This window comes from Pelophylax lessonae (assembly GCF_965119305.1).
Source record: "Pelophylax lessonae genome assembly, chromosome: 4".
In the NCBI taxonomy this organism is placed as follows: Eukaryota; Metazoa; Chordata; class Amphibia; order Anura; family Ranidae; genus Pelophylax; species Pelophylax lessonae.
In genome coordinates, this window is record NC_138771.1 from 194213283 (window position 1) to 194226169 (window position 12887).

The window sequence follows — 12887 nt, forward strand, 5'->3', positions numbered from 1 at the left end:
ACCACAACTGTGAGTCCCGACTCTGCCTAATCCGTCTTCTGCATTCCACCCAGAGAAATATCGCGATATATATCATTGAAAACGAAATATCGCAATGTTTTTTTTTCCCCCCCAATATCGTGCAGCCCTACTAGAGACCAATGGAAAACGCCTGTAATCTGCCCAAAAAGAAGCTTGTGTACTTTTTTTAGCGTTGGGCGTTTTGCTCACGGCGTCAAAACGCTCAGATGTGAACAGGGGCCATTGAAATTAATAGGATTTGTCTTGTTGGGTGTTTGAGCTGATCCTAGAGCAGAAAAACGCCCCCAAAACGCCTACATGTGAACGTAGCCTGATGGTCAATTAGTTTATTCTACAACATAGCTGTCTAAAGCTTATATGCAGCTTGATTTTCAGACAATGCAGCAGGAAATTCAAGCCATGGGTGGCCTGCATTTTTAAGGTGACTTTTGTCAAAGAAGTGGGGTGGAAGTAGTCCTACACAAGTCTACTAGACCACTACACAGACCTACCCGATTACTATACTGATCACTACAACAACCTACCTGACCACTACACAGACACCTACACTGACATTCCTTATTCCTACACTAACTAACCTGATCACTACACTGACCTACCTAATTTCTATACTGAACCCTACACAGACCTACCTACACTGACCTGACCCCTACACTGACCCCCCTTGCGGGCATGGTACAGGAGAATGCAGGGCTGAGGGCATGGTACAGGTGTACCATCCCCGCAGCACTGCATCTCTTGTAGTATGCCCGCAGCCCCGCATAATGGTAGGTAGGATTAGGATGTAGTGTGAAACATTTTTAAAGATTTGTATCATTCATGACTTTTAAACAGTGCCTAACTGAGGGTGACATCAAAAACTTTGTCTAAGCCCTGGAAATTACTCACGAGAACATGCATGGTCTACCAAGATTTGGGATGCTCAGCATTTCCCAGGATCTTGCTGGAAGACTTGTGGTGTAAGCCTGTCCAGTGCAGAAGCTGGGGGTAAAGTAAATACAGCTTTCCCCCAACGGGTGCGTTATTCTACAGCCATCAGATGACTTTAAAGGAGGGAGGGAGGTCTGTTCTTGCTTACCTGTTCCTGAGGTGCCATGGATTTAAAAATGGCGCCGCCAGGCAACAACACGTCATTCGCCCCCGCTCGGGAAAGCATGTATATGTTAGGCTATTCCCAGCATGCGCTGTGACATGTTGGTTCCGGGCGGCAAGTCGGCCCGGCGACATTTTTTTTTATGACTGTTTAAGTGACACTGGCGTGGCCGCGGGAGCGCCCCCCTCCCCCCCAGATTTTGCACCCAATGCGGCTGCCCCACCCCAGCATACCCCCCCCCCCCCTCGCTGTGCCACTGGCTGAACAGTTACTACCCAATCAGATGGAGTCACTGTTCAGATATTCTGACAGCTGCAAGCTCTGTGGCAGTTAGGATGCAATAGCCAGCGGGGGGAGATTCCTTCATCCACATAGAAGTACTACAGCGTATGCCCATGCAAGAGCCTTGTTTGCCACAAGGGGATGCACAGGTGTTCCGTGCAACTCGGTGTAGGCAGACCCATTACTTTCAATGGGGATGCTGCAGCCCAGTTTTACAGCTGTGCAGGTGAATGGCCCAGAATGCAGACAGTAAGCATTTAGGGCCATGCATAAAAACCAAGTGTGGAGAGAGACACTATATGTGAGTGGTTAGTCTAACTGGCATAACAGCAGCAATATGGGGCTTATTCTTGCTCCCACTGACAATAGGACTTTTTACTCCTCGCACAGACAATAGTGAATGAGGGGGATACAGCATCAGTATGCAGGTGGGTAGAGGGGGTCCCTAAGAATGGAGCTTCCTGGAAGGGGTTCTCTCTATTAAATACATGGCCTTAGTTTTTTATCCTTTAAACCACCTTGGGGTCCACTTTTTTCCATTCTAGGAGTTTACTACTTTAAGTGAAGGTGACCTTTTTTAAACGTGCATATAAATCGTCAGGCAAGTAGAAAGTTAAGAAGTTTTTTTTTCCTATTTAGTTATCAAGCCAAACTCATGCTTTAGCAAATAGTGATGCATGCGAGTCACAAACAGGTTAACAAAGTCAGCCTATTCAAGAATTAATTGCTGAGCAAATCCTTGTCAGCAACTTGTCCTTAAATGCCACAAGCTAATATGTTTATATGACAGTGTATGACTAAGCAGGTTATGATCTTGTGACAAAAAAAAAAAAAAAAAAAATTTTATTATATATATATATATATATATATATATATATATATATATATATATATATATATATATATATATATATATATATATATATATATATATATATATATATATATATATATATATATATATATATATATATACACACACACATACACACACACATATACATACATTTACATACACATACATAAACCATTTAGGAACTTGTGAGATATTTTTCACTTTCAGTTTAATAGAGAACGCAGAATGCAGAAACAGAGGTAAATACTACAAATACGTTCAATTTCTCGCATCAAGCCTAACAAAAAGGCATTTACTTCCTATTTTGCATCTTTGACTGGGAAGACAATGGTGATACGGTCATACAATTCAGGTTTAACACAAAAAAAGACTTCCATTCATACACAGGGAAGTTTTAATATTCGATTTTAAAAGTGTAACCAATAAAAGTGCCTCATTTTTTTAGGCCATGTCAACGGTATAAAAAGTGCACTTAAGTGATAAACCTCAGGATTGTCTGGCTTTATGCCAATATGCAGATGTAGATCTTTACTGGGTAGTAAACTCTGGGTAAAGAAACTTCATAACGGGAAATGTACTAAACCTACTATAATAAAGTAGTATTCCAGACCATCAGTACAAGCCCTGGTTGGTGTCATGTAATAGTATTGCATACATTAGATTTGCCCATGTGTACTGAATTACTAACACAAGAACTGCAATGTCATAGTTCAATGACATTTCTATCACCGGAGGCAAATACCAACAGAAAAACATAGGATGATTAATTTACAACACGCCATCATATCTACACACTTGTAAAATGCATGTCTCCTGTTCCAGATTTGTCATTTTTCCATTTTCACCACACGGAGCTGTGTTCACATTTACCACAACATGCAGATTTATTTGACTTATGCAGGAGTTGCGGCATGAAAACTTCACAAGAACATCATTCAGCTACAGCTCCCTGCCTAAGTATGATAAAAATGGCAGAAGTACTGAATATTTTTTTAAGTGGTGAGCCACAGGTTTTTCATTGTTCAAAGACCCTGAGAAGATGGGTCCCCAAAAACCCAAAAATTTTAACACATAAGAACCCAGAGACACGGACGCCCTTCACACCCCTCCCCCCCATGACATAGGAGAGTAAGATGGTGGAGCAGGACGTGCAGCACAGTAAAGTCACTGGATGAATGAGTATGATTCTAGAGCACAACCTAGCATAACAAGTAAGAAGGGATGGCGGGAAAAAAAATAAAATAAATTGAACTGGTGGTAAAATTATTTTTTAAAAGGCCAATTACAGTAAACCTAAAATGCTCCCTTGCAGAGGGACTGCACCTGCACTGCAAGGGTTCACTACTCATTTATGTCCAAGGAACAGAAAAGCCCTTACCTGATCCTCTGTGCCCTCATGGTAATTGCTACAGACTGTATGGTTTTGATGGTGCCAGAGGACTTCATCAGCTAGAGGGCAGAGAGACTGGTCTAGTAGTGTAGGAGTAGAGGGTCAGGTAAGTAAAACTGCTTTATCATGCCCCGTAGGTTTGCTGGAGTTTAGCTTATGATCCGGTTCACACTTATGCGATGCGGGAAGGCTGCGAATTCGCAGCCTGTTCCCGCATCGCACACGCACCCCCAGCAGTTCACACTGCCATATGCGATACGCTGGGGGTGTCAATGTAATCTTAACGACACCCCCAGTTTGATCGCATATCGCAGTGCGATCGTGCAGTTCGCACAGGATCGGATCGCACAAGTGTGAACCGCTGTGCGATCCGATCCTGATGCGGCTGCCAAAAAGGGTCCTGTGCGAGTTGGGTGCGGGTGTGAATTTAGCCATACAAACTGTATGGCTAAACTCGCACCGCACAGCCGATCGCATGTAATGAAGGAGCAGTGCGCTCCAACATTACATGCGAACCCCGCACTCGCATAAGTGAACCGGGGCTAAATACTAAGGGGCCTTTTTACACTGATAGGTTTTTCCTGCGTTTCTTTTTCTTTGCAAGAAAAATGCAGGAAAAAAGGTTTCCCTTTAAATCCTATGGGACTTGTCACACCACTGCGTTACAGGTGCAGTGCATTTTGAAAAGTCCTGCATCTTAAGTGCAATTTTGAAAACCACACAAAAAACGCAGCTTCTCATTGAAATTAATAGAAAGTCGCTGCAAAAAAATTGCAGGAAAACGCACCACAATTTTGCATTTTTGAGTCACATGTCCATTTTTCACAGGTGCAGGCAACCCAAAAAACACCAGAAATGCACCTGAAGCACAGAAAAATCCCAGTAAAAACATTTATGCTTTTTACCACGATTTTGCTAGAGAAGTGTGAAAGTACATCATGTCAGCACAATCACTTTTCATTTCCTTTAACAAAAAGTGTAGAAAATATGTTTATGAACATGAAAAGACTGATAACCACTTCAGTAGGAAGAGGAACTAGAGACTGGTAAATGCTTTTCTAACATTGACCTTGGTGGAGCCCTCTGCCCCAGACCTCATTCCACAGATCAGATGACACTGCTATGGTTGTTCGGAAGTGAAACTGCACGAATAGAACAAGGATTGGCTAACCATGGAGTAAGTAAGCTCTGTACAAGTAGAACAAGGATTGGCTAACCATGGAGTAAGCCCTGTACGGGTAGAACAAGGATTGGCTAACCATGGAGTAAGTAAGCCCTGTAAGAGTAGAATAAGGATTGGCTAACCATGGAGTAAGTAAGCCCTGTACGGGAAGAACAAGGATTGGCTAACCATGGAGTAAGTAAGCCCTGTAAGAGTAGAATAAGGATTGGCTAACCATGGAGTAAGTAAGCCCTGTACGGGTAGAACAAGGATTGGCTAACCATGGAGTAAGTAAGCCCTGTAAGAGTAGAATAAGGATTGGCTAACCATGGAGTAAGTAAGCCCTGTACGGGAAGAACAAGGATTGGCTAACCATGGAGTAAGTAAGCCCTGTAAGAGTAGAATAAGGATTGGCTAACCATGGAGTAAGTAAGCCCTGTACGGGTAGAACAAGGATTGGCTAACCATGGAGTAAGTAAGCCCTGTACGGGTAGAATAAGGATTGGCTAACCATGGAGTAAGTAAGCCCTGTACGGGTAGAACAAGGATTGGCTAACCATGGAGTAGGTAAGCCCTGTAAGAGTAGAATAAGGATTGGCTAACCATGGAGTAAGTAAGCCCTGTACGGGAAGAACAAGGATTGGCTAACCATGGAGTAAGTAAGCCCTGTAAGAGTAGAATAAGGATTGGCTAACCATGGAGTAAGTAAGCCCTGTAAGAGTAGAATAAGGATTGGCTAACCATGGAGTAAGTAAGCCCTGTAAGAGTAGAATAAGGATTGGCTAACCATGGAGTAAGTAAGCCCTGTACGGGTAGAACAAGGATTGGCTAACCATGGAGTAAGTAAGCCCTGTACGGGTAGAACAAGGATTGGCTAACCATGGAGTAAGTAAGCCCTGTACGGGTAGAACAAGGATTGGCTAACCATGGAGTAAGCCCTGTACAAGTAGAACAAGGATTGGCTAAACATGGAGTAAGTAAGCCCTGTACGGAAAGAACAAGGATTGGCTAACCATGGAGTAAGTAAGCCCTGTAAGAGTAGAATAAGAATTGGCTACCCATGGAGTAAGTAAGCCCTGTACGGGTAGAACAAGGATTGGCTAACCATGGAGTAAGCCCTGTACAAGTAGAACAAGGATTGGCTAACCATGGAGTAAGTAAGCCCTGTACGGGAAGAACAAGGATTGGCTAACCATGGAGTAAGCCCTGTACGGGAAGAACAAGGATTGGCTAACCATGGAGTAAGTAAGCCCTGTACGGGTAGAACAAGGATTGGCTAACCATGGAGTAAGTAAGCCCTGTACGGGTAGAACAAGGATTGGCTAACCATGGAGTAAGTAAGCCCTGTAAGAGTAGAATAAGGATTGGCTAACCATGGAGTAAGTAAGCCCTGTAAGAGTAGAATAAGGATTGGCTAACCATGGAGTAAGTAAGCCCTGTAAGAGTAGAACAAGGATTGGCTAACCATGGAGTAAGTAAGCCCTGTACGGGTAGAACAAGGATTGGCTAACCATGGAGTAAGCCCTGTACAAGTAGAACAAGGATTGGCTAACCATGGAGTAAGTAAGCCCTGTACGGGAAGAACAAGGATTGGCTAACCATGGAGTAAGTAAGCCCTGTACGGGTAGAACAAGGATTGGCTAACCATGGAGTAAGTAAGCCCTGTAAGAGTAGAATAAGGATTGGCTAACCATGGAGTAAGTAAGCCCTGTACGGGTAGAACAAGGATTGGCTAACCATGGAGTAAGTAAGCCCTGTAAGAGTAGAATAAGAATTGGCTAACCATGGAGTAAGTAAGCCCTGTATGGGTAGAACAAGGATTGGCTAACCATGGAGTAAGTAAGCCCTGTAAGAGTAGAATAAGGATCGGCTAACCATGGAGTAAGTAAGCCCTGTACGGGTAGAACAAGGATTGGCTAACCATGGAGTAAGTAAGCCCTGTACGGGAAGAACAAGGATTGGCTAACCATGGAGTAAGTAAGCCCTGTACGGGAAGAACAAGGATTGGCTAACCCATGGAGTAAGTAAGCCCTGTATGGGTAGAACAAGGATTGGCCAACCATGGAGTAAGTAAGCCCTGTAAGAGTAGAATAAGGATCGGCTAACTATGGAGTAAGTAAGCCCTGTACGGGTAGAACAAGGATTGGCTAACCATGGAGTAAGTAAGTCCTGTAAGAGTAGAATAAGGATCTACCACTACTGGACTGCCAGTGCTGGACAGATCATCAAACATACCTATTCTAAGATTCCAAGCTTATGGCTTACCACTATACATGGGTCAGGTGCAAGATTTGGAAAAGAATAGTCCTTTCTTACCCAAGATCTCAAGGATAAGATTACTGTGGTCCTGTCCTGCACATACCACAAGGTAAACCAAATCAAGGAAACTCCTCTGCAAGATTCCATTTATAAATATAAATGGCCTGATGAGTTCAGAGCGCAGCCAGCATTCAGGAGCTAATGAATGACCACACATCATAAAAGCTCAAATCAAAATGGATAAAATTGAATAAACACTTCATTACACCCAACCTGCTTTATAAGGACTGTAAATTCAGCAAAGCGCTGTACACCATTTCTAGACAAAGATTTCAACATTTCACCCAAGGAGGAAGTTTTTTTTTTTTTTTTAAACATTGTTTAGTGCCTGATGGGACAAAGTTTTGACAGGTACACAGGGACTCTTGTGCATGGCCCTTAAGGAGGAGCACGTCTGGGCCCATGCACCAGCCTGCACGCCTGTTCTACTCATATGTGCAGGTGAGTAGGTTTCACCGCTGCATCGCCTTTCATTAAAATTGGCTGCCTTCACGCTGCACTGGAAACATTAATAGCTGGTTCACATATATGCGATGCGGAAACCCTGCAAATGCACTGCAGGTTCCTGCATCGCATTCATATCACAGGCAGTTCACACTGCCATATGCAAATCAATACAAAGTTAACGACAACCCCCAGATCAGTTCGTTCATGAATCGGATCGCATAGGTGTGAACACCCATGCGTACAGATTCTGCTGCAGACCCAAAAAAGGGTCCTGTGCGAGTTGTGTCCAAATGCGATGCAAATTCAGCCATACATTTTGTATGGCTGAATTTGCATCACACAGACATCGCATGTGATTGTCAGAGCAGTGCGCTCCGAATCACATGTGACCGTCGCACTGATGTGAACCAGTAGTAAAGCCCCGTACACACGCACAAATTGTTGGCCGTAAATTGTCGGCCAACGTCCGATCTGCCGATTGTAGGCTTGTTAGTATGATGCTTCCGACAACCAACTGCGAATTTTCAGCCGAAAAAAATCTGGTGTGCATGCTTTAAAATTTTTGTTGGCCAACAAAGAACGGCCGATTGTTCCTCAGTCAGTACAGATTTCGGCAGACAAAAAATCAGATGAGCAAGACTGGGCATGCTCAGAGAAGAAAAAACACACGGAAAGTCAACCATCACATGACATCACTTCTGGCCTCCGGCCTGTTTTAACCCCTAAATGCCGCAACAAAGCACCACAACTATGTGTATTGCACACAGTTGCAGGCGTTGGAGCACATCTCTATTTGCTTGATTAGATCATGTTCAGCAGTGACACCATCCACAGGAAGCAACGGAAGGGATACATTTTGACACCTTATGATATGATGGACGCTAAATAAAATAAACCTACCTTCCTGTTTGCAATCCACTGTGAAATGTACACGGAGGTGCGTGTGCACAGCTCCATTTACATTTCAGGTGCAGTGCAATTTGCCAGGATGAATGACGTCATCCCACACTGGCCAAAGACCAGCACTTCAAAGAAGCTGGGGAGATGTCCCCCCCAGAACCTTGTGAGCCTCAGACCGTTAGGCCCCTTTTACACTGGCGGACCGTTTAGATCCACCGTCAGTTTTTTTGGCGGATCTGAACGGGCACCCCAAGCATCTCTATGGGGCATCGGACGTCAACGGAGACATGTCCGCTGACATCTGATCCGTCAAATCTGGACAGATGGAAACCCTATTTTCGATCCGTCCAGCGGATCGGATGAGAACGGACAGACGCCAATTTCCCAATAGAGAACAGTAGGACCTGACAGCTCTGTCTCCGCACACAGCGAGGAGACACAGCTGCCATCTGGCTGCTCAGCGGGGGATCGATCCCCCGCTGAGAAAAACTGAGTCCACCTGACGGACTCCCTGTGTGAAAGGGGCCTTAAGCATAGGTGGCCAAAGACTAATACCTGGAAGAAGCTGGGGAGAAGATGCTGGCGTGTGACCTTGTGGGCGTCAGATAGTTGGAACATAGGCGAGTATTCATTCATTTAGTTCCACTTAAAATGGCTTAAAACAGGCGCTAAGTTGGCAACATGTTACCTCCCAGTCATCCTCTGAAAAGCAATCCACCGCAGATCTCATTACAAAGGGATGAGGGGATAAAGCAAACAAGCCCTTAAAATAGAATTACAGGCTCTACTTACCTAATCTTAAAAAGCTCCCTCTTAACCCCTATGTTAACCCGTGTAAAGTCAGCCATACAATGGTTCGAATCTTGGCTTGTTCAGCAGGAACAGGCAAAGATTCAACCATTAATGGACAGGCTAAATGTACCAAGTTGATTGATCAATTTGGGTACAACCAGCTTGCCGGATTCTCTTACGATTATTGCCAACAGCTGCTATAGCCGCTAGCGATAATCACTGGGTGAGCCATCACCGCCAGGAGAAGACAATTGCTTGGCAGGACGGATTTCCCTGTCAGCACTATCCGTGTTGAGGAAATCTTATGAATTTCTCTCTTGTAACCCATAGTTTCAGGAATGAAATATACAGTGTACGGTCTGCTGAATGCTAGAGGAGTCACACCTCTTTGTGCAGGTGCATTTGTGAAAGCACAACATTCCATTCATTTGTACCTGCAGGGAAAAAAAAAATAAAAATGATCGGTCCCTTTTAAAAGCACGATGGCAGGCCATCAGCAAGGAGCTGCACAGTGCTGTGGCACTATTAAGAATGGCACCCTCACAGGTCTGCTAACATTGCGTTTTCTATGCGGGTCGGAAACCAGTGCGATTATACACCGGTTCCACAACAGCAAAATGTGTGAACCTAGGCTAAGAAAGATCTGTATGCTTGCTTATTTTCAGCTCGCTCCAGTCACTAGTAGCAATGGGTTCGGCCGTGTTCAGTCTGAGATCGCCAGGAAGCCGGTGTTCTGCTGAAAACTCCAACTTGCCAAAATCTCTAACCACGTCATTTACAGTAACTGTACAGCAGCAGTATTTGAAGATTGAAATGTTGTTTTTTTTCACAGAATACTGGCAGCCTATACACTCCGGTACACAATGAAATGAGTGGACACAGTTTGCCCGCCTGCTACAAGCCAAAAACATGGCCGCCTGCAAGACAGTGACACCTTTTTCCCTACTTACCCGGTATAGTGTCAAAACACTCTACTCGTGTACCGGAGTGTAAAGGCTGCCGGTGTTCTGTGAAAACAAACTCGTCAAATTCTCCAATTATTGCTGCTGTAGAGTCACAAGTGATGCGGTTGGAGATTTGGGCAGAACACCGTCACTGCACACCGCCAATCACAGGCAGCGTGTGTATGTGCAGTTGCCGGTCAGGAAATGCCTCACTGCCTATGATTGGCAGTGTACAGTGACAGCTTTCTGGCAGGCTTGATACGAACACACCCAAGCCCATCACTGGTTACAAGACCTCCTATGTCAGGAGGGACCAGCTGCAGGAGAGGATAGAACAGCTGGTAATGCCTGGGAGCTGTGACACCACCCATAAGATCCCATGGTGCAGCAGTTGTTGGTGCTCCATCCTCTTCCCTGCAGCTGCCACTAGCTGACACAGGGGAGATCAGGTGAGCAGAACAGCCTGAAAAAAAAAAAAAGTACGTGGATGTTTCTTAGACAGGATGGACAGTATAAGTGTTGGGGGGGCATCAGGATGGGACTGGTCCAAGGGGGCAATTACCGCCCCAGACTGCTCTGATGCCCCGTAAAAAGGCTGCACCGCTTCTGTCACAGACATGCCTAAAGGAATCTTGGTGAATGGAAGTAAAAAGTCCCCTGTGCTGACTTCCTGAGTGCAGGATGAAGACAAGGACAGAGCGCAGGCCTCCCCCTAGCATGGATGGTGTAAACTGTGTGAGCAGAGGCCGGTTCCATGCCCCACTGGAGACTCTGCTTTGCCAGGCAGCTCTGACCGAGCTGTCCCAGGTCCCCAACTGCCCCCTGCTGGCCAGGTCAGGAACCCAGATACGGCCAGTGAGTAGAGTACCTGGAGCGGAGCTTCAGCCTGAAATGTCAGGAGGAGGCTGGCAGAGTCACTGCACCATGGGCCTATGGTTTTTACTTACCCCCTGGGCCAAAAGTTGCCAGTCAGCCCACCCTGGAATTCTACAATGTATGGGGCCCCTGTATTACACTGACAGCATTGTAGGTGTGGAGGTCACCCCATGTGTGAGTAGATCTAACAGAGGAACCCTGGACAGCACTTCCTGGTGTCAGGAATGAATGACATGTACAAAGCCAGCTACATGTCAGTCATTCATGACGTCAGTGAGGCAGAAATTGAGCCCCGAGCAGCCTCTGGAGGCACTGTATAGTGATAGGAGAAGCCTGGGGTAGAAGAGGAACTCCTCACATCCTGCCTATAGGGGGAGCCCTTCCTATTGATGTCCACCTTCCCCTATACCTGTAGTGGAGAGGCCTCCTATGAGGACACCCTCCATACACTGACACAGCTCAGCACTGACCTTCACCGTGCCCGGGTCACCTCAGCGGATGAGGGGGCTGAGCGCTCTCACACAGGCCGTATACTCGGCTGAGGTGAAGGCAGGCTATGGGCACCTTCCCGGGTCCGCTCACCTTGTACGAGTCAGTGGCCAGCAGAATATTGAACTGCGGTTCCCCGACCTCCATGTCTGCTCCGGGCACTGTCACCATGCTTCGCGGGCACTCTGCTCTGAACAATACTGAACCGCGCGGCGTTCCGTTCTTCTATACCTTCTACAGTGCCAGGCCGGGGGGCGGGGAGGCTGCCGTGACGTACAGGGGAGTGGCCGCCATCCCGAACCTATTCTACAGTAGCGATGCTCGGAAAGAGAGCGGCTTCTTTCTTGTAGGGGGCGGGGCTTACAACAAGGTGACGTCAAATCGGCAGCCGGACTGGTTACTGATTGGTTGTCCTCGACACACCGGGGTTCGCCTAGCAGCACGTGTGTAGGCCACGCCCACCCCAGGTCTGCCTGCTGTCAGTTTCGGTTTTAGAGAACAAGCGGAGGAGGATAAGAAATGAAAGTGGTGTGATCCTTCAATACCGTGCGGCCTGAGCTTACTGCTCTCATTTCTTCCTCCATGTACAGGAGACGTGATAAACGATGCCCCATGACAGGCAACAGAACGACTATCACTTTCCTTTAGGTCCCTGGGGGGGAGGCAGCTTGGGACAGGTGGAGATCCACCTGATCCACATGAAGGAGAACCCTGGGGTGCAGCACATGGCCACCTCATGGTAAGAAACAGAAATTTACTAGCCAGACCCCAATGCAAGTGAAAATGGCACGAAGAAAACTTACAATTCTAATATAAGGCAATGTCACTGCAAATACAATAAAACCTTGGATTGAGAGTAACTTGGTTTCAGTGTTTTGTAACACAAGCAATTTTTTTTAAATACATTTTGGTTTGATTAACAAGAAACTTCTTGATATAAGAGTAGCGTCATGTCACAACAGAGTATAAAAGAAGAGAGGTGCCTCTAAGTGTAGCAATATGGTTACATTTAATGAAGGTACAACATTTAGCAACTCACATGGTTGATGATTAAAACAGGTACATCTAAGTATGCAGGCATCTGGGGTAAAGCTGTGCACATAGACTGTCCTCCGCACCGCCATCAACGTCATCCCTTCCACGCTCAAGTCTTGCTTTCAGATCACTCTACTGCAGGGTAGTCTTCCTGGTCACAATTGCAGACCGAGAGCCGGCGGTAAGGACAGTCTATGTGGACAGCTTGACCCCGGATGCCTGCATTCTTAGATGTGTCTCTTTTAATCGTCAACCATGTGAGTTGCTAAATGTTGATAAAG

At 45.8% G+C, this 12887-nt stretch overlaps 1 protein-coding gene across 1 annotated transcript in view; it reads right to left on the reverse strand.

Moving 5' to 3' along the window:
* NAMPT (nicotinamide phosphoribosyltransferase) overlaps positions 1–11850 on the reverse strand; it is a 139387-nt gene extending 127537 nt beyond the window's left edge. The window contains exon 1 of the mRNA XM_082255986.1: positions 11665–11850. Within this exon, the coding sequence (XP_082112112.1) occupies positions 11665–11742 (78 nt within the window). The 5' untranslated portion in view covers positions 11743–11850. The remainder of the gene's footprint in view (positions 1–11664) is intronic.
* Positions 11851–12887: the final 1037 nt, after the last annotated feature.